Source organism: Sorghum bicolor, chromosome 1 (genome assembly GCF_000003195.3).
Source record: "Sorghum bicolor cultivar BTx623 chromosome 1, Sorghum_bicolor_NCBIv3, whole genome shotgun sequence".
Taxonomy (NCBI): Eukaryota; Viridiplantae; Streptophyta; class Magnoliopsida; order Poales; family Poaceae; genus Sorghum; species Sorghum bicolor.
In genome coordinates this window covers 9,807,124-9,827,808 of record NC_012870.2, presented here as the reverse complement: position 1 = coordinate 9,827,808, position 20,685 = coordinate 9,807,124, and the positions used below count along the sequence as shown (strand labels likewise).

General features: G+C 44.4%; 5 protein-coding genes and 1 long non-coding RNA gene across 7 annotated transcripts; 3 read left to right on the top strand and 3 right to left on the bottom strand.

The window, feature by feature from the left end:
* On the top strand, nt 2,803-5,261 carry LOC8063416. The gene is made up of 3 exons (XM_002466564.2): nt 2,803-3,242; nt 4,311-4,452; nt 4,999-5,261. Exons 1-3 carry the CDS (start codon nt 2,929-2,931, stop codon nt 5,080-5,082), a joined length of 540 nt encoding a protein of 179 aa, XP_002466609.1. The 5' UTR covers nt 2,803-2,928; the 3' UTR covers nt 5,083-5,261.
* Nucleotides 5,270-11,294, top strand: LOC8062945 (pentatricopeptide repeat-containing protein At2g13600). 2 transcript variants are annotated; one of them, XM_002466563.2, is made up of 4 exons: nt 5,270-8,320; nt 9,857-10,029; nt 10,202-10,693; nt 10,819-11,294. In XM_002466563.2, exon 1 carries the CDS (start codon nt 5,422-5,424, stop codon nt 7,801-7,803), a length of 2,382 nt encoding a protein of 793 aa, XP_002466608.2. In that variant the 5' UTR covers nt 5,270-5,421; the 3' UTR covers nt 7,804-8,320; nt 9,857-10,029; nt 10,202-10,693; nt 10,819-11,294. The 2 variants fall into 2 exon arrangements, with proteins under 2 accessions (XP_002466608.2, XP_021317767.1); XM_021462092.1 differs by having other exon boundaries at nt 5,270-8,490.
* LOC110435986 lies at nt 11,367-12,144 on the top strand. The gene is made up of 2 exons (XR_002453711.1): nt 11,367-11,417; nt 11,513-12,144. It is a non-coding gene; the product is annotated as an uncharacterized LOC110435986 (long non-coding RNA).
* LOC8062944 (elongation of fatty acids protein 3-like) lies at nt 12,867-14,978 on the bottom strand. Its single transcript, XM_002463990.2, has one exon. It carries the CDS (start codon nt 13,938-13,940, stop codon nt 13,104-13,106), a length of 837 nt encoding a protein of 278 aa, XP_002464035.1. The 5' UTR covers nt 13,941-14,978; the 3' UTR covers nt 12,867-13,103.
* LOC8062943 (uncharacterized protein C6G9.01c) lies at nt 15,321-16,136 on the bottom strand. Its single transcript, XM_002463989.2, has one exon. It carries the CDS (start codon nt 16,007-16,009, stop codon nt 15,503-15,505), a length of 507 nt encoding a protein of 168 aa, XP_002464034.1. The 5' UTR covers nt 16,010-16,136; the 3' UTR covers nt 15,321-15,502.
* On the bottom strand, nt 17,277-20,243 carry LOC8062942. The gene is made up of 6 exons (XM_002463988.2): nt 19,766-20,243; nt 19,237-19,351; nt 18,900-19,105; nt 18,768-18,795; nt 18,026-18,134; nt 17,277-17,613 (listed from the first exon to the last, which is right to left on the bottom strand). Exons 1-6 carry the CDS (start codon nt 20,054-20,056, stop codon nt 17,532-17,534), a joined length of 831 nt encoding a protein of 276 aa, XP_002464033.1. The 5' UTR covers nt 20,057-20,243; the 3' UTR covers nt 17,277-17,531.

Below are 20,685 nucleotides of genomic sequence, written 5' to 3'. Positions count from 1 at the left end.
CCGTACGTCACCGCCGTGGGGATGAGTCACTGTTCCTCTCCTCCCGATTGCATCCGCGGATAGCGTTCTGCTCGGTGCCACCTACCTACAATTTGTCAGTCTTGCCACCGGTAGGCTGTGGGCCGTGGGGCGTCGCGTCCTGGATGTCTGGATTGAAGTGTGCGTCCTCCTAGACCTTGAACGTTGAAAAGGGTGAGACGGTTTGCAGTTTTTGCGCCAGGACCAGGGAGCGAGCACATGCATGTGAGCATGTCCAGCTCCAGCATGTGTCTGCCGTGCTGCGACGTTCCTGTCAGACACTAGGATGCCACGCGTGCCAAGGATAAGTTGATAAGGATTGCCAGGTGAGCTGAGTGCAGAATTAATTTCTTTTTTTTTTCACAGGCGCTCTTATTTTTTTGATTAATTTATTTTTTTCATGCTGTGTAAACGTGCTTGTTAGGCTAATCTCAATGAGGAGTTTCATTGCACTGTTTCCAATATGCCACATCATCTCTAGCAAGATGAAACAATGATTGAAACTAACCCTCACAATGGTCCATTTCATTTACACTGTTTCCAACACTAAATAAAGCAATTAATTGTATTTGGTTGCATGATAGCAGCCGGATCATATGCACCATATGACTTTGTTACCAGCCAGAGTACACAAAGATGAACAAGCACACTAGTAACTCAGATAATAAACTGCACATACTTAGTTCACTGGAACGAGCACACCGGTGGGGAGGAAGTCGCCGACGGTCGAGAAACTTGCGGGGACCCAATCGACGAATCCTGATGAGGTGACGGCGCAAGAACCGAGCTGTTCTTCAATCCAAGCCGGCGCCCCTTCCCTCCTCTGCCGGTTGCGGATCCATGGCGCCGCCTTGAACCTTCTACCGACGGCGGATCCATGGCGGACGGATCTCGTCCCATGCCCTAGTACGGCGCGGCGGCGGATTCACTGGCGGACGGAGCAAGCAGGAAGGCGCGCGCGAAAGAAGAGGGAGCTGCGCGCGGGAAGAAGATGGAGCTGCGCGCGGGAATGACGCGAAGCGCGCGGGAAGCAGGCGAAGATGGCGCGCGCGGCTGCCGCACGGGATCGGGGGTCGGGGAGGGGAATGAAACTGAAACGCCTCAACAGCCGTTTCACCCGGTTACCAAGACATGGGAAACGTCGCCAGGTTACTCTCTCTCCTCCCCATTTCATGCAAACTGCTACAAAATGCTGATATGACACCCTATTAAATGTGTATGAAATGCCCATGAAATCCCCATTGAGACTAGCCTTACAGCAAGACGGTTTTAGGGCACTGACTTCTAATACGTAGCTCTCCAAAGTCTTTTGTTTCGTGCTTCGTCTTTCCGTTTTTCGCTTAGGACTGTAGTCCTTTTCTTTATTGATGATGTAAACCCATCTCATTCTAACTTTGTCTTAAAAAAAAAAAGCTTCGGACAAAAGTTTTCATTATTGCTCGTTCTTGAATCATGAGTTTTTATTTATGTCTATGAGATGTAGTATGATTTTCCTCATCAAAAATTTAAAACAGATACTTTATCTCTTCGACTCTCAAAACTATTTAAATTGCCTCGTGTCCGGATTAGAAATGGTTTCCAAGATGGTTCATCTTATCTTAAGTTAAAAAAATCTTGTAAATACATGATAAGGTTTTTAATCAACCAAAAATATTTTCTAAGTTTTTAAAAAATGATGACGAAATTTCTATAGATTTGAGCCCAAATTCCAAGATAAAGTACTAAGTATTTAGAGCTCATGAAAGTATCTTTAGAACCTTTCAAAAATATATTTAGATCTAGGAAAATTGAAAATTATCCAGAACTATGGATTTATGGCTAAATGCATGTAATTCCATAATAAAAAAAGAGATACAACCAACAAGAATGCAACATAGATTTAATGTCGAATGCATTCATACTAGTTGACTCTCATGTTTATGTTATGAAAGGTTTCCAAAAATGTGTTTAGACATTGGTTGCAATATTTTGGAAAATATTCCAAAAACTTTAAGTATTCTATTAATTTTGTAGATCTAAATCTATTTTTGGTAGTTTTCAGAGATCTTTCATGAGTTTTATATTTTTTTGATGTTTTCCTATCTCAATTTATCCCTAGTTTTCTTAATCCAATTCTTAAAATATTTACATTTGTGGTTTAGAAATTATAATTTATATCCAACATTTATGAGATTTTTATACTAAAATATGAAACACCTTAATACCACCTCTGCCGAAGGCAAAGAGTTAAGAGGGTAAGATTTTTGGTTTAAACGTTTAAAGAAAGAAAATCAGGCCATGATGATAGTTTAAATATTCTCCATCTCTAAAATAAATCAACTTGTATAATTGTCTTAAATCATTTTTTTTAATTTGGACCAGCTTTAAAGGAAAGAATATCAACATCTATAACCCTAAATAAGTAGACTATAAAAACATATGTTATTTCTTTTATGTATCTAATAATACTAATTTTATGTCAAAAATTGATATTAACTTTTATAAATTTGATTAAGAAAACTTATAAAATATTGATTTAAAATAATTTTAGAAGTTGATTTATTTGGGAGGATAGAGACGATAGGTCGCTAGAACTTCTTACAAACCGCGCTAGTCCTCATTTTGCTGATGCCATGGCGTTAGCAATACCGGACCGTCATGAGAATCTGGGCTCCAAGAACAGGCCACCTCCAATATCAAGGCTTTGCTTTGTATTGGGCCGGAACCTCTGAGAATTGCCAGAAACTTTTTAATTGCAAGATGATATATGGAGTACGGCATAAAAATTTGTCTGGAAATCTATTACAAAAAAAAAAAAATTGTCTGGAAATCAAAGCAAACACTGGCCATAACCGCAGCATCGGCAGCCGCCGGACGGAAGCAGCTCTAGGAAGGGGAGGCATACGCCATTCTGCGAGCTCAAGGCAAGAAATGGGCGCGCTCTGCCTTCTCTGCCCGTGCCCATCCACGCCGCCGCCCTGCCCATGCGGCACCCGCGCGACCGCGCCTTCCCCTTTCTTCTCCTGTGCCCCCACCGCTGCCGCCACAAGGCTGCAGCTCTGCGGCAGGAGCCAGAGGCGCGCCGGCGTGGCGCGTGTAGGTGGCGGCGGCGGGGGCAAAGGGGAGAGTGGCAAGACCGGCGCGGCGGCGTTCTTTGATGAGGATGGGGTGGTGGACGACATGGATGGGTACCTCAACTACCTGTCTCTCGAGTACGACTCTGTTTGGGACACCAAGCCTGCCTGGTGCGTTCCTTTGCTCATCCGTAGTTGTTTCTTGCTGGACATTCCGTTGATCAAAATTGGCGAACATTATGATGGTGTAGACATTTAAGCATGATTTATTTGCCAACACATTGTAGAGATGCCCCAAATTTGTTATCGTAGCTTTGTTTTTGTCAGATGTAGCTAGATTCGAAATTGTTTCTCCTGCTTGTTCGTTTTTTAAAAGGAAATTCGAAATTACTTCAATATTATTGTCAACATTGGCTCTGACAACAATTTTTTGATGGCGTGCATACTAAATACAATAGACATGAACTTCCATTTTTTTAATGAATAGCTCATCAAATTTTGTTACAGGAGTCTGCTCCATGCTTAGCCCTTTCATTTTTTCTTTGTTTGCTGTAAAGTGTAAACAAGCCATGATGTAATTGATGATAATTTTTATTGCCTGTCGTTCTTGTACACAATAACAACGAGCTTCTGTCGACGAAAGCTGATCGGCAGTCTACCTTGGGGTATGCCCACGGTAGTAGTTTATCGGTAGACGGTACGCAAGCTACGAACTTGATGGTGACGCAAGACACAGACAAGGTTTTTATCCAGGTTCGGCCGCCGTGTGGGCGTAATACCTACGTCCTGCGTCTGATTGTATTGGATTGTATTGAGAGAATAATGTCCATGACCTGTCCTCTAGGGGACCCCTGCCCCTCCTTATATATCGTGAAGAGACAGAGTTACAAGTAAACTATCCTATTTGGTACAATATCTTGTAGCCTTGCGGTGCACGTTGACCAGCGTCATGCGCCGCACGTCTTCATCTTGTGGGCCGAGCCACCTCTGATGGTGTGGCGCATATCGGCCTATGAGGGTATAGGGGTTTATACCCCCACAGCTTCCAAAATTCATCGCGAGGTAATGGAGCTATGCGAGTAGTGCCATATATAGTGAAGAAAGGAGTCATTAGATTTTTCCAAACCTCTTCTCATGTTGCCGTCTTCTATCAAACATCATGAGTTTACCTTATGTGAAGATAACCTTTCTTCTATAAGCTTGGCTTCTATGCTCAAGTCTATATTTCCCCCTTTTCAGGTGTCAGCCTTGGACAATATTGCTTACGGGAACTGTTGTAGTCGCCTGTAGTTGGGTGCTTATTCAATCTGCTGTAATTACTGCTGGAGTTTCTTTTGTAATATGTGCATGGTGGTACATATTTCTCTACTCCTACCCTAAGGTTTGCACAACATTTTTTTCTAACAATTTAATTTCTGTTTTACAGTTTTGTTTTCTTAGATGATTCATTAGAAGTTGTTCTTGTAATGTGTGATCCAGGCTTCAGTTCAGTTCTTTCAATAATCATGATTTTTTTTCTGAGTGTCAATCAAGGAAGATAACACATGTGCTTTTACATAGTTTTGTGTCGTCTTTAGCATATGGTGCATTGGTGCTTTCAAACTGCAAATGGTACACTTAAATCAATGCAGAGTTTTACCTTGCAACTAGTTTGAAACTAGGAGTTTGACATATGCAAAGGGTAGCAACTACTGGTCATCCGTGCCAAAGCTCAGAATGCTGAGTTGCTTACTGGCTTCAAAACTTCTAGTTCCATATATTGCGATGGCTATTAGCCAGGAGTCAGGAGCATTGTTTGTTGTACCAGTTCCAATCTCTACCTGCAGCATATCATTGAATCAAGCATTTCTTCTGTGTCAAATGCCTTTGGCCTAACCCTGTTCTGAACAAGTTATAATAGAACTGACCCTGTGGTGGCTTCTCTCAGGCATACACCGAGATGATAGCAGAGAGAAGAAGAAAGGTAGCAAGTGGAGCTGAAGATACCTACGGGATGGAGAAAATCCAGTGAGGATCTCCGGCAGCGCTGCTTGTAGAGTACAGTACTCTGTTGTGTCTTGCATTTTCTTGCTCAGAGTGATAGTTAGAATTGACCGCAGGCTGTGGCACTTAGCACGATTTGTCTGTAAAAAATGTATTCCCCAGAAATTGCAACAATGAATCATGCTGCTTGCTTTGTTCATAACTTCATATCGTCGGCTCTGTGGTCGTGTTATGTGTTACGGCACACCCCCGATTCTGTTACTAATCCGGGCCAATTTGGCCCAGCTGAGCAGCCCACTATCGCTCTATTCCCGCATGCTTCAAGAGAGAAGTTCCCAGCAGCGGAAAGTCTTTCGAAGTTCGAATCATGGCTCATGGTCATGGGAGCATGAGAGCAGCGGTCCGCACGAGGCGGCCACGGCCGCCGCCGGAGCTGGCCAAGGCGCCGGTTCCGCCGACGACGAGGAGTAAGCCGGAGAAAGACCTCTCTCCCTTAACCCTCCCGGTAAGGGCGTTCAAGCTCCGCCTGGCTAACGGCACACCGCTGGCGCCCACGCCGAAGGCCTTCAAGTCCTACTCCGAGACCTGCGCCTCCCTCCTCCGCCACTGCCGCGCTACGAGTGCCGCCGCCACCGCCACGCCCGCTTACGCGCCTTCCTCCGGTTGCCTGCCGCTTGTCCTCTCCCTACACGCGCACACCCTCCGCTCTGGCCTCGCCGCCGACCGCTCCGTCGCATCGAACCTCCTCACAGCGTACGCCGCCTTCGCGCGTGCCGCGGACCGTGACCGTGCCTTCCGTGACTGTGTTTCCGCTGATGCGGCATCCTCGTTCACCTACGACTTCATGGTGTCAGAGCATGTGAAGGCGGGGGACATTGCCTCTGCCCGCAGGCTGTTCGACGGAATGCCCGAGAAGAGTGTCGTGTCCTACACAACCATGGTCGACGCGCTCATGAAGCGTGGGTCTGTGAAGGATGCAGTTAAGCTGTATGAGCGATGCCCGCTCTACTCGGTTGCCTTCTTCACGGCCATGATTGCTGGGTTTGTCCGCAATGAACTCCATAAAGATGCATTCCCTGTGTTTCGCAAGATGCTAAGGTGCAGTGTGAGACCTAATGTCGTTACTCTTATTTGTGTGATCAAGGCCTGTGTTGGTGCAGGTGAATTTGATCTTGCCATGGGTGTGGTGGGATTGGCAATCAAATGGAACTTGTTTGAAAAGAGTATCGAGGTACACAATTCTTTGATCACTCTGTATCTAAGAATGGGAGATGCAGCTGCAGCACACAGGGTGTTCGATGACATGGAGGTGAGGGATGTCGTCTCCTGGACCGCGTTACTTGATGTGTATGCTGAATTGGGTGACCTCGAGGGAGCACGACGTGTTCTTGATGCAATGCCTGAGAGGAACGAGGTCTCCTGGAGTACTTTGATTGCAAGGCATGAGCAGAAAGGTGATTCTGCAGAAGCATTGAAGCTTTACAGTCAGATGCTTGCTGAGGGTTGCAGGCCAAACATTTCATGCTTCTCTAGTGTGCTCAGTGCTTGTGCTACCCTTCATGACTTAAGGGGAGGAACAAGGATACATGCCAATGCACTGAAGATGGGATTTAGTTCCAGTTTATTTGTATCCAGCTCTTTGATTGACATGTACTGCAAATGCAAGCAGTGCACGGATGCTCAAAGGATTTTTAATTCCCTCCCAGAAAAGAACACAGTATGTTGGAACTCTCTTATTTCAGGTTATAGCTGGAATGGAAAAATGGTGGAAGCAGAGGAGCTCTTCAAGAAGATGCCTGCAAGGAATGCAGCTTCATGGAATACAATGATTTCTGGTTATGCAGAAAATCGACGATTTGGTGATGCACTAAATTATTTCTGTGCAATGCTGGCTTCAGGACAGATTCCAGGGGAAATCACCTTGTCAAGTGTTCTTCTTGCATGTGCAAACTTGTGCTCTTTAGAGATGGGAAAGATGGTTCATGCTGAGATTGTCAAGCTTGGAATCGAAGATAACATCTTTATGGGGACTGCACTCAGTGACATGTATGCCAAGTCAGGAGATTTGGACAGCTCCAGGAGGATGTTCTATCAAATGCCTGAAAAAAACAATATCACTTGGACTGCCATGGTTCAAGGACTTGCAGAAAATGGCTTTGCTGAAGAGTCTATTTTGTTGTTTGAGAATATGATAGCAAATAGAATAGCACCAAACGAGCATACATTTCTAGCTATTCTATTTGCTTGTTCCCACTGTGGTTTGGTGGAGCAAGCCATACATTATTTTGAAACAATGCAGGCACATGGCATCCCACCTAAAGATAAACACTACACTTGCATGGTTGATGTCCTAGCTAGAGCTGGCCGTTTGCCAGAAGCAGAAGAGCTTCTCATGAAGGTTCCAAGTAAATTAGACACAAGTTCATGGTCATCTCTTCTGAGTGCTTGCAACACTTACAGGAACAAGGAGATTGGTGAGAGGGCAGCAAAGAAACTTCATGAGTTAGAGAAGGACAATACAGCAGGCTATGTGCTACTCTCAAACATGTATGCATCTTGTGGTAAATGGAAAGATGCTGCTGAGACGAGGATACTGATGCAAGGACCTAGGCTTAAGAAAGATGGTGGGTGCAGTTGGTTGCAATTAAGGGGACAATATCATGCCTTCTTTTCTTGGAAAGGGAAGCATCCTTTGTCATTGGAAATTTATGAGATCTTGGATTTGCTGATGTGGGAACTTACTACTTGAATTTGTTGTGATGGTTGGTCAGCAGTGGGAACAGTTCTGACTTCTGAGCAAATGAGGATTCCTGTGCCTTCTCAATTTTCAGGAAGGTAAAGTAGCAGAATAGAGTTGATGGATAATTAACTTACTGAATGTGGATTCTCTTGATGCAGTGACTTGCACAGGTATTCAAGGATATCTGGTTCTGAACAGTAGCAATCAGCAAATTCTGTTGGCAGGTCATGAATGCTTTCATTCTGGAGAATTATGCAATTGAGTACAGTTATTTTGAACATTATTGTCATGACGCTCTACTTCACCCAGTTCCTCAAATTTTTGGCAACGCAAGAAGCTCACATGATTTGAACCAGCTTCAGAAAAGCAGTAAAGAAATTACAGCTCCCCTTTCCAAAAATTTGAATATGTCTACTGGATCTTTTCTGAACACCTCTGCTACACAGAGAGTGAAGATTACAGTGGTGGTGCTTCAGAGGATATAAATATACTACAAATAGTGTTTCAACCTCAAGTCTAAGCATAGGTACGATGGCTGATTTCACTGACATACGATGATATGACCTGATTTGGTGCTATGGGTTCTCTTTTGAATTGAGTGTCTATCGGCTCCACCATTCCAGTTGGTCAAGAAGAATTTTTCTAATGAAGTTTTGCAAGATCTCCCCAATGCATTACATTTACCATGAAAAACAGGTTATCATTATGCTGATTGTATATTGTGTGTCTGATCATAAGTCAGTGAGTGATTTGATGAATATTCTTATGCAAGCACTATTTTTTCTTCAACCGGAGTAGAGCTGCCTGTCATTATTATATTAAGAAAAAGTGAAAAAAATGAGTAAAGGTAGAACAAGTCTGAAGGAAAACAAAAGGCAAACTAAAAAACTAAAGGAAACAGGAGGAACAAAAAGTACTCCCTCCATCCCAAATTGTAAGTCATTCCAAGAATCTTGGAGAGTCAAACTTTTCTAAGTTTGATCAAATTTATATTATAAAATAATTATTATTATGATACTAACTAAGTATCATTAGATTCTTTCTTAATTATATTTTCATAGTATACTCACTTTACGTTACAAATCTTAGTATTTTTTTCTATAATTTTGGTCAAACGTGAAAATGCTTTGACTCTCCAAGATTCTTGGAATGACTTACAATTTGGGATAGAGGGAGTAACAACTAAACAAAGAGAAGAAAAGGAAAAGAAATGAAACAGCAGCAACAAAAAAAAACAAAAAAATCTTGAAGATGATTCATGCATTCTTGTTTAACTTAATTGAATGCGTCCAGTTTGAAACCACTTGTCCTTTTTCAGTTGAAGACTTGGAAAAATATAAAAAACACCTCTCAGTAGCCTACATGTATGCTTATAATTCAGAAGACATGCAGGGGGGGGGGGGGGAGGAGGAATTTGTTACGTATTGTGGATTCTGCAGTAAGTTTTTCCAGTGAAATTTTATGGTTAGTCAATAAGCCTGTATGCTTATTGCGTCACCTACTGTAGGTGTAACAGCATATCGATAGTTAAATTGAATCATAACTGTGAAAAGAATTTTGTTTTGGACCTTCATGCTTGTATTCTTGTTTTTTTTCCTGGAACACGCAGGAGAACTGCATGTCATTGTATTAATAGAAAGAAATGGTCCTATTACACGCCGAATCCACTGCTTGGGTTAGTATTTTGTTACACTCACGCCCTATGATTTGTTGGTGTGCTGCCCAGCTACTACTCCACCATGTTCCACTTGTAAAATTGTCTTCTTGCTTTGTTCTTGTTATTTTAGTCTTCCAGTCCTGAAAACTGTCTTGGAGCAGTGGAACGCCAACCAAGCACTGAAATACTGAACACAATTCCTAACCACCATACAGCCCTCCAACAAACTAATTTCTTGAAACATGAATTGTTAAGTGCAAACTAATCTTTACATATGTAGTTGCTACTGTTAAAGGAGACCTACTGTTGTTAATTTGTTATCTAACTTGTGTACAATTGTGACTCTGTTAAAGGAGACCTACTGTTGTTATTATGTACTGTTCACTGATATTCTTCTTCTTGCAGGTAAGGTAAATTAGTCTTGATGCTTCTCATACACACAGTTCTTCTTCCAGACTTGAAAAGTGTCTTGGAGCAGTGGAACCCAACCAACTGAAGTCAATTGTGTCCTACTAATCTACTATAGCTTTGTAACCATGTAGCCCTCCAAAGAGAATAGTTTCTCGAAACACGAATCGGTAAGTACAAAATCTTTGCATTGTAATTGCTACCGTTAAAGGAGACTTGATGTTGTTAATCTAACCTGTGCAATTGTGACTTCGTGATGCACCTTTGCGGCTTTGCCACACTGAGGTGGACGGCAAACCTAATTCTATATGTTAATGCTCACTCGTCTTTTTCTTCTTGCAGATTAATCGGTCTCCAATCTCGATGCTTCTAATACACTCAGTTCCGGCTCTTTGCCCACATGGCCACATGGGAGGGATGATCTCTGGCACTGCGCAAACTCTTCGATTCCTGAATCACAGTCGTTATCAGCTTATAGAAACCCAGATGCACACATGTGGCTCAGCAGTCTAGCAATCGGTGTCCTGTTGGGCTCTACTGAAGCACTGACCGGACCGAAACATAGTCGGTGGCAGTGGCAGGTGATCCATCATCCGCCGTGGTGTGGTACTGTGGTGTGTACGCGCGGGTGCGGCTTGACACCCGCTCGCGGCGCGCCCGACCACCCGTCAGCTCGGTGGTTCACGTCGGCGGGCCCGCTCTTCTTTGTTCCGAACCTTCGTCACCCTGCTCGTCTGGCCACACCTTCGCGCAATCTGCGACGACACCAAGCCAAAAGGCCCAAAGCCAAGCCGTGTCACCGAAGCGGAAAACGCGTCGCCTTCAGGCAGTCAGGTGCGTCTTCTACTCCGCTGGTTTCTCCCCTCGCCTTCCCTCCCCCACCTCCCTCACTCACCACCGCCGATCCCATCCACCTTTACCAATTTCTCTCTTGTGCTTTGTTTTCTTCGTCGTCGCAGAGAGCGTTGATCTCACCTTTGCTGGTGGTCTGCTCGTCATCGGCGGCGGCGGCGGTGATGGAGCCCCTGGAGGTGGCCATAACGATCATATTCGACGCGCTGCTGCTGGTGTTCATGGTCAAGCTCTTCTTCGCCATGTTCCAGATGAAGCTGGTCGTCATCCTCTTCTACCTCGTCATCCTCCTCTTCGCCATGGCCTTCTCCGGCCGGGCGCCCAGTAGCTTCTAGCTCGTAGCAGGTGGCAAAAATCTTTCTTTCCCCACTTCTTTCCTTTCTTCGGGTATAGATCGGTGGAGTCGTGCAGCACTACGTCATGTGAAAAAGATTATCATCTCGGTTTTGGGTTGAAGACTAATTTTTCTTCTAGAAAAAAATGTACTATGCATGATCCGAGGCGCAAATTGCGTAAGCGTGAAGAGAAACCGTGTGCTCAAACACGTGATTTAGTCAATCTAGAGCTTCCCCTACGTTTCATACTTCTATTTCCAAATAATTCGTGCTGTACCTTTTGCGTTTTTTTTTTGGGTCATGATTTAGTTTCGTGGATCGCAGATAGAGAGCAGAGGTGCAGATGAAAAGACATGAACAGTGTCGTTTGCGTAAGTTTCACCCCTTTTTTTTCTTGGAAAAACTTGCCATATTTATGGGTTTTTTTTACGGGATAAGATGTAAAATAGTGTTTGTCTTGCTTTAGTTAAAATAAAAGGGCCTCCGTGATTAGAGAGGCCCCGGAAGCGCCGAAATTGGTAGTGTTTCGCGACGGCACGCTCACTGATTTGTGCAATATAGAAAAACAAAGGAGCATCGACTTTGGTGGGTATCAGTCTATCACCAATGGCTCTTTTCTTGTCGGCATCGTATTTGTGGACTGCCTTTTTCCCATTAGTCTATATATATAGAATTGTTGTGTCGTGCTTTGTATATTCATGGTACATTCTCGTCGTGATGATAGCAAACGCTGATGCAAAATTGACGCCACACTCACAAAGAAAGCGAAACAGGGCTGTCCTAGTAAGTCTTAACCCATGCGTACAGGGATGCCTGTTTATTAGTGGCAGCTTAAATCCCCAAAAGAAATAGATAGAGAGAAATAAGTTTGCTAAACTTGTGGAAACAAAATAGTGTGCTACCAATATTCATGTCATGTTTTGGAACTGTCTTAAGTGAACCATTTTAAAGTAATGCCATGTGTTACCGTTTTTTTGTATTGAGTTTGGACATTCAAATATAAAATGCTGGTAGAATTGTCTTAAAGCGTACTCTATAAAAGTATATTTCGCTGTTTTATAGCATATAACAAGACTTGTGGTCAAAGTCGGTTTTTTTTTCTTCTCAATAACAAAACTGTCACATATTTGCGACCAGAGCAACTAGTAATTTTTTAGATGAATCTAGATTTAGCAAACTATGGTAAATATGCATTAAGATCAAACAAATTCTAGGCGAGGGAATTTCATTGCGATATGAAAATTTTTATTCGTGAGTTTTGGTGCTAAGGTGGTAGTATGTTTTTCAATACTCCATCCGTCTAAAAGAAATACAATTCTAGTTGTAGTACTAAATTAAACTATTTTCAGAAAAAAAAAGTATCAGCATTTATGATATCAAGTACTTAAACAAACTAGTTACCAAAAGTTGCATTCTTTTATGGGACGTAGATATTGGAAAGCAGAGATGGATTATATCCAGTACGGAGAATTCTTTTATGGGAGTAACAATTAAAATAGAATAGTGCTCTTTATAGGACATGATCCGTAATTATTTTGGATAGTTTGGAAAATGAAAATTCCTCCTCAGGCCTTGTTTAGTTCACCCCAAACACCATTTTTTTTAAGATTTTCCATCACATCGAATCTTACGGTATATATATGTAACTTTAAATATAGATAAAACATAAACTAATTGTGCATTTTGTCTATAAATATAGATAAAACAAAAACTAATTGTGCATCCTTTAAGTTTACTTCATGATTGGACAATGTTTATCAAATAAAAACAAAAGTGCTATAACATTAAAATCTAAAAAAAATTTGGATCTAAACAAGGCCTTACTCCAAGGGCGGTCAGTGTGTACTATTCCAACAAGTCTTTCAGACTTCAGAGAGTTGGGATCAGTGATTTGGCTACACCAAATGTCACATCGAAGAAGCAACATCAAACAAATGTTTTCGGGAGTGGTTAAAATAAGATTCAAATCATAAATTTGCTCTATCACAACAGCGTAATGAAATCCATTTAAACCTCACGAGGAATTGATTGCCGGCTAATCAGGTTGTTTGGCCTCGTCATTCTGCTTTACCCTTGTTGCCCTTGCCGGCTTTGTAGGCGGCGCCGTGGAAGTTGAGGAAGAGCGCGAGCAGCGACGCGTTGAAGACGGCGTTGAACACCCAGCCGGCCATCCCCTCGCAGCCGCCGGCGGTGAAGTGGAGCCACAGCATCACCACGGAGGCGGCGAAGCTGAAGAGGAACTGCACGATCTGCAGCTCGGTGACGGCGCGCTTCCAGCGGTTGGGCCAGCGCAGCCCCACGCTGCAGGAGAGGTAGTAGGCGTACATGACGACGTGCACGCCGGCGTTGGTGACGAGCGCGATGGGCATCAGGGACTGGCGCGTGGCGAGCCAGAGGTAGCACATGGCGACGACGACGGCGTGGTGGTAGACGTGGAGCAGCGTGAGCGGGCGGCGGGCCAGCAGGATGAGCAGCGTGTCGCCGAGCTCGTACACCTTGGAGAGGTAGAAGACGTGCGCCCAGAAGAAGACCGGGCCCGACGCCTCCGTGGCGCCCCGCGGCGGGAAGCAGAAGGGCCACGCCCACCTTCGCGGCGCCGGCGCCGCGGCGGCCGTGGAGAGCGCGCACCCGGCGGCCATGGCGGCGGAGAGCGCCAGCAGGACCGCGTTGTGGGCGGCGGATGCCGCGCGGAGCGCCGGCGGAGGGAGCGGCGGGACGCGCGGCAGGACGAGGCGGCGGAGGACGAGCACCGCGGCGAGGTAGCCGCAGATGACGGCGGCCGCGAAGGACGCCGTCGCGCCGACCGTGCGGCCTGGCTGCCAGCGGAACGAGGCCACCGCCGGGTGCTCCACCAGGAGCCACCGCACCCGGCTCAGCAGCGACGCGGCCGCCATCGGTCACGCCTCGCACGCACCGGCCGCTGGAACTGATCTGCTCGGCGTCGGCTACCTCGCCTGCTCCGGTGCTCCCTCAGCCCCTTCCCTTCCCTGTGTGGCGTTCCACGTGCCACGTCGTGCTGGGCCGAGGCCGAGGCGGTTGATCGGGAATTCGGAAGGGAAGAAGAGCAAGAGCCGCGTTGGGCCGTTGCCACTCACAGTGACAGTGGACAGCGGCCGCATCCAGTCCGTACGGCGAATAAATCGTGGCCGTCACGTGATAGGCGTGGACGTGGGATAAAACCCAGACTGAACAAATTCGCATTATACTGCAGATTCTGGGGCCTCCAAGAAAACTACGGGCACCTCGCATCATACTGAAAATTTTGGCCAAGCCTCCAAGAACACAACGGGCAAGTTTGGGGCGTATACGGCTGCTATCTCCTCCATGCTGACTGAGTGATACTTGGATACTACCACACAATAAGCAAAGTTTATTTAAAGACATTGCTTGCTTCTGCCTAATTTCAATCTTCACGTCATGAGAAAACGCATACCAAATTTCCATCAGTGGAGGCATGCCCAAAAAGAATGTAAGCATTGGGGCAACATCACCATTATGTATCGACAGAGCCAACAAGAAAGACACACCGAGGAACAGAAGGGCGATTGAAGCCTTCAAGAGTTGTGTCGTTTATTAATCTGGCATCCCATTCCCCTGGGGCCTGGGCCCGGATATATATTCTTCCTCAAGGCAATCAATCAGCAGTCACAGATTTTGAAACAGCATCGCACGAGATCATTTGAAGTTGAGGTAGATTTCTGAGTTGCTCCTCGCATTAGAACATGTTCTTCAGCCAAACAATAACAAAAATAACCTCATTTAGAGCATCTCCTAAAATTATATTCTAAACTACAAGATTTAGCCATTGTGTAGAATAAAAAACTCACTCAAAGCATAGGGTTTCACAACAACATTTGTATATGATAGCTAGTGAGGACGACATGCTACATGTGACATGCGAAAGTTTAGAGATAGCAAACTTGCTATTTTAGCAGACCAGATAGCACACCTGTTGAACTTTAATTTTTACATTAAAAATGTAAAAATAGCCTAGATACATGGTGGAGTTGCTCTTACCACACTGGGCAAAAGATCGAGGTTGTCAAATACAATGCCCACAAAAAACATACACAAGGCATCTTTTTATTCTATTTCCTGGATCACCATCATGATACTACATACTTGGCAAAATTTGATGCATTCGAACTCTAGAAATTTAGCTACTGCTGATCAACATACTCTAGATGTGTTAATGTAAATTCTTAATGCTCCAGTCAGTAAGCAGTGACTCTGAAATTCAGAGTACCTTGAACATCTCGAGTGGAATATCTCGATCGAGCCTCTAAATATTCCTTTAAGCCAGGATCATGCAATAGGACAGGAACAAAATTTTCATTTCATCAGAGCACAAATGTAAGCACACTCAGCCAGTGAATGCATCAAGGAATACAACTACACTGAGTTAGCCTCGGCAAATCACCTACGACAGAGAAGAGGCAGCCGACAAACTCAGAACTCAGAAGCAGCAGTCGCAGTCGAAGGGGCACAGCGGGGTGCCACCGGCGTCGGCCTTGCCGAACCCGAGCTCATCGGCCGAGTATATGACGAGCCCGTCCGCAGTGCGCCGACGCGGCCGCTTCTCCTCGAACTCCTCCTCGTCATCGTCGTCGTCGCCAGCCACCCGACCCTTGCCCTTACTCCCCGACGCCTTGTTGCTCTTCTTCTTCTTGCTGCTGCTTCCCCCCTCGGCCCTCTCCTTGGGCTTCTTCCTCCTGTCCCCATGGGCCTCAGCCCCCTCCCGCTGCGGCGGCTTCCGCTTCTTCCCCGCCTTCGCGGCGCTGAAGATCTCGTCGATCTCGTCCCTCACCTTCTGCTTCTTCGGCTTCTTGACAGCTGCCGCCTGCTCCGGCTGCTCCTCGGCGGACTTCCGGGGCTTGGGTTTCTTCTCGGAGGATGGGGACTTGGAGTCGATAGACGGCTTGGGGGCAGTAGGCTTCTGGTTCTTCTGCGATTTGGTGGCCATCGCTGTGGGAATTTGCCGTCGCCGCCGCCGCAGGCGTAGTCGTGGTTGGAGTGTTTGGAGAAGACGGCGAGAGAAGGGTTTGCGAACTGGAGAGCAAGAAGAGGCTTAAGTTCGTGGGCCTAGCTAGTAGTGGGAAGGCCCTACATCTTGTATTGGGCTAGTACTGCAGCAGAGTCGAGTCAGCCTCCATGAATGCCCAACCTTCTTGGCCCAGTTATGCATTCTAGGGCCTAGCAGCATCGCTTGCATTGACCTTATTCTGATTAGTTTGAAACTAAAGAAATTGCCACATGTCAATACAAATACAGGACCTCAGTGTTGTCTAAAAAAATCCCGTCAGTGAAACATGTTAAAATTGTTATTTTTTTACATTTATATGCAAACAGCCCGGCTTGATATCTTTAAGACCAAACATACATATATATATATACTAATGATAAAATCATAAATAAGGCTACCCCATATGATCATGTTTTTTACAGGACGGTAACGATCACCCGGAGCCCCATCAAAGAAATCGAAGGCACAGCGTCACCAACTCTACATGTGCACACAATATGGTGGTACTGGATACACATCCGGTTCATCATGTGGAGTTGGCCAATGCCTACGCGAGAGCAGCACATGATCAAAGCCCTTGGTCCAAGGTGCGAGTTTGAATCCCCACGCGAGAGCAGCACATGGCAAAGCTCTATGAAGCCTACCAAACGTTTATTAACCATAGTGAAAAACAGAGAAGTCGACTCCAGATCCTCCGGAGGAGCCTTACAAAAACTACTTATACACGAGGGCACCGTCCCCTGCTCCAGTACTAGTGCTGGTATATATCAACCAAGACAAAAAAAAAAGTCTAATTTCTCATATACAAATCTTACTCTTATAAAACAAAATCTTACTAGCTATTTCTCTAACATGCAAGCTACCAACTAGACAGACAATTCACTTTCACACCCACTACCTATTTCTCTCAACACACAAGCTATCCAACTAAGCAATTTATTGTCACATAGTTAAAATTTACTAGCTTATGTAATTGTAATAATATCTACATCAGCAAATTACCTATTTCTTTAAACATAAAAGCTATCAAACTAGATAATACACATTCTAATTTATTTATATTTCTTCTTCATACCCACAGCAACGCGCGGGAAATCCTTCTGGTAAACTATAAGTCCAAATCACCCCCCAACTCTGGCATACGTCGAGATAACACCCATAATGAACTAAAGTTTGGTCGTAACTGACAATTTCTGAGTATCGCTTCTACACATAATCACATATGTACAACTGGTGCAACGAGATTATATATACAACTGGTGCACGCGATCATCTTAGCATTGCTTGTCTGCTTTTACAGCACCGTCCATATAAAATGAAAATAAATGAAACAGTTTTTCACGCTTGAACGATCATCACTTCATGATAACAACATGTTACAACCACATATGTACAACTGATGGGACGAGTTTTGTATTTACAATTTTGCAACTTGCTGATCCCACATGAGGGCCTTTTGCACTCACAGGGCCTTCATAACAAATCTGGCAGACGCAGCAGCACCCTTTGCTGCCACCTTCAGGACATGACGGCTCTTGTACAACCTGAATCCAATTCAAAAAGGTAACAGTGAAAAGAATCGTCAAACATGCTTCATGCACATTATTTTCGTTTGTAGATATATAAAGAAAGTATTTTTTTTAAGTTCACATAGCATAATAATCCTAACATAATTGTAGTACATTAAAGGACAGTTGAGGTCAAGTATGATGACAACCAACAAAAAGGTCAATATGTCAGAATAATTTGTGATTATATTAGACCTAAATTCTATCACAAGTATTAATGAGTACCAAACTATCAGTGGCAGGCTAGCACTGCAAAAATACTCTAGCATATACCTAAAGAATAAAGAGAAATATAGGTTTTGAGCAATGATACAATAAAATCCAAAAGAGAGGTAGAGTGGAGTAAACTTTTGAAGCGCAACTGCAACAAGAATGCTGAGAGCTTTACCCTGCTAATGTAATTCCCCAAGTAGCCAAGATATAAATAATCTGTCCAGCCTCCCAAAAGGTTGACCATCTCCATCGAGCTTTCATGCTATCTAATGCCTTTGCAACAGCTGCTTATACACATTAAATCCAACAACATATCAGATTGTACATGAAGACAGCTCAAACTCATCCACAAATAATAAACTGATGGTGGCAAGTAAAAAAACAAGTTGAACCTCATACATACTGTCTAACTTCATGTTAAACCACCTAGTGCGTCTATAAGGTTAATTTAACGAGGATTTGAAAAAAAAAAGGTGTACCCAACATATCTTTCACAAGTACAAGTCATCAGACAACAATCTTAAAACCAATTTAATCAATCATCGCAATTCACATGCACAACCTCATCAAAGCAGCAATGGATCCTTAAACTGTGATATCTACTTTAGCAAAGACATTGTCTCTTATACCAGTAGCTTTTGCTAGCAATGGTGTGCATCATACACTATAGGTGTACACTCTCAAGTACCATAAGGACCGACATCTTTTATACAATGCCCTATATCTCATATGTCCAAGTAATCAACAAACTAGATAAATCCCTAAACCAAAATGGTCTGATCCATGCATAGTAAGATATATAGTAGAGAGTTGAGAATTTTGCAAAACTATCAGAAATGATGAACCCCAGAAACCCGGACAGCTATTTAACGGTGCAATGTTTGAGTGCAGCACGGTCGCATGGAGGATGGACGTACCCTTTTGGAGCTGCACTGGCGATAACGACTGAAGGAAATGTAATGAGAAACAGTCAGACATCATAGAAGTGCTGAAGAGAATGCTCATCAACCATTAGTAGCATCTAAACAAACTCTTAAAGAAGGAAGCACCTTGGATTTTGGATCTTCAAGAATGCACCTAGCAACAAAGGTGGCAATACCATCGACTATGTCATCTTCATTGATTATGACATAATTTTCATCATCAATCCCACTAATTTCCTCCAAATTAGCCCCTGCAGTATCACAAGTAACCAAGACCCACGATCCTTTCTTCCCGTTACCCAATTTGTCTGGAACGTCTGCAACTTCCACCTCTAGTTCCATTGAAGCAGAAAATGGAAATGAGTTAGTTTCCTAGCACTTTGCAGAATGTATTAGAAGAACCAACAGTGCCCATAAAACATAGTCTAGAAACAAACTTCACAATGCTTAACGAGGAATGAACCTGTCATGTTGCCAGAAGATAGTTCATTATGTTCACGTGCTGACTCATCTTGTAATTTCTCAAGATGAGCAAGGAAGCTAGCATTGTTGACCGCCGCCATCAGTCGGTTGTACAGCTATATCGTAAAATCACATCGATGAGCAACAAAATCAACCCAATATACAAGAAACATGTGTAATTATAAAGTGGACAGGGCTTGAGAATACACAAAATGAATTCTAATCATATTTATTTCTTGTTATCTGCAATACTCCAGTTGATATATTAGAAAGTGCTACACAGTAAGGTTAATGTATCATGATGAATTGACAGACTCAGGTTCAATATCACATTGATACACTAGGAATTAATTTAGAGGGAATAAGGCCCACATCCTTTGGGACATGATTTAGTCCTAGCGGATCGAATTATCAACATACAAGCCTTTGTAACCATAATAACTGTATAAGATAGTGTCGATTTCCATAAAAGGGAAAAAGAATTAATAGTCACGCCAACATATGCCAGAGGTAGGTGAAAGTATGCTTACATCAGGAGGGCACTCCTTGGAGACGCAGGGCGCGCCGTGGAGCTCGCGCAGGAGCGCCAGGTCATCTGCGAGTCGGGCGCGGAGCATTGCGTTCTCCTCCCGCAGCCGAGCGGCCTCCTCGCTGGCGCCCCCGCTGCCATCAGCCCCCGCGGGCGGCGCAGTCGGGTCCCCGTCGTGGGCTGCAGGCTGGCCGGGGCGGTGATGGTAGGCGTAGCGCGCGACCTCGGCGATCTCGACGAGGGTGTGCGCAACCTCCAGCGGGATCTTATGCGCCGCCGATGCCAGCGTCATCGTCGGCTTGACCGATCGGTTGGCCAGCAAAATCACTTGATCTCGCCGGCCGGTATGCCTTCGGAGAGGCGGAATCGAGAGGTGGAGGGACGCGGCGAGATGAACCCTAGGGCCACGCCGTACGCAACCTTGCCGGGGAGGCGTGGACGACGAGTTTGATGGGAAGCAGAGGATGCCCCAGGTGGGCCCAATGTATCGTCTCAAATCAGACACCGGATTTTGACCTTGCCTTTCACCCGTATAATAACCAAGGTAGGAGTACTTCCTTCTTGTCAAAAAAAAAGGTAGGAGTACTTCCTATTATTATTATTAAATAGCGATCGTAGCCGGCACGCTCGTGGTAGTGCCAATCCACATGCTAAAACAAAAAATGCAAGGTATATTGATCATGCTTAAAAAGTATTGGCCCCTTCAATTTTAAAAACAAAAAATTGTGTCGATTGTCATTGAATTGACTCTGTTCGTTTGTCTTATAAGTCATATTGTTTATCATTGAATATGACTCTGTTCGTTTATCTTATAATCTGTTGCCAGCAATATTTTTCTCTTATAATAAATCAGCGAATAATAGTTTCACTAACTTTTTAGACCGGTGAACAGGTTCAATGTCTCATGTCCCTGGGCATGTA

Excerpts from the sequence above, each read along its gene's own strand:
- LOC8062942 (XM_002463988.2), bottom strand. The coding sequence starts at position 20,056 with ATGACGCTGGCATCGGCGGCGCATAAGATCCCGCTGGAGGTTGCGCAC. Across the intron at positions 19,106-19,236 it reads ATCTTCTGGCAACATGACAG|AGGTGGAAGTTGCAGACGTT; the intron begins GTTCATTCCTCG and ends CAATGGAACTAG. Across the intron at positions 18,796-18,899 it reads TTGAAGATCCAAAATCCAAG|TCGTTATCGCCAGTGCAGCT; the intron begins GTGCTTCCTTCT and ends CATTTCCTTCAG.
- LOC8062943 (XM_002463989.2), bottom strand. The coding sequence starts at position 16,009 with ATGGCCACCAAATCGCAGAAGAACCAGAAGCCTACTGCCCCCAAGCCG.
- LOC8063416 (XM_002466564.2), top strand. The coding sequence starts at position 2,929 with ATGGGCGCGCTCTGCCTTCTCTGCCCGTGCCCATCCACGCCGCCGCCC. Across the intron at positions 3,243-4,310 it reads TGGGACACCAAGCCTGCCTG|GTGTCAGCCTTGGACAATAT; the intron begins GTGCGTTCCTTT and ends CCCCCTTTTCAG. Across the intron at positions 4,453-4,998 it reads TTCTCTACTCCTACCCTAAG|GCATACACCGAGATGATAGC; the intron begins GTTTGCACAACA and ends GGCTTCTCTCAG.
- LOC8062944 (XM_002463990.2), bottom strand. The coding sequence starts at position 13,940 with ATGGCGGCCGCGTCGCTGCTGAGCCGGGTGCGGTGGCTCCTGGTGGAG.
- LOC8062945 (XM_002466563.2), top strand. The coding sequence starts at position 5,422 with ATGGCTCATGGTCATGGGAGCATGAGAGCAGCGGTCCGCACGAGGCGG.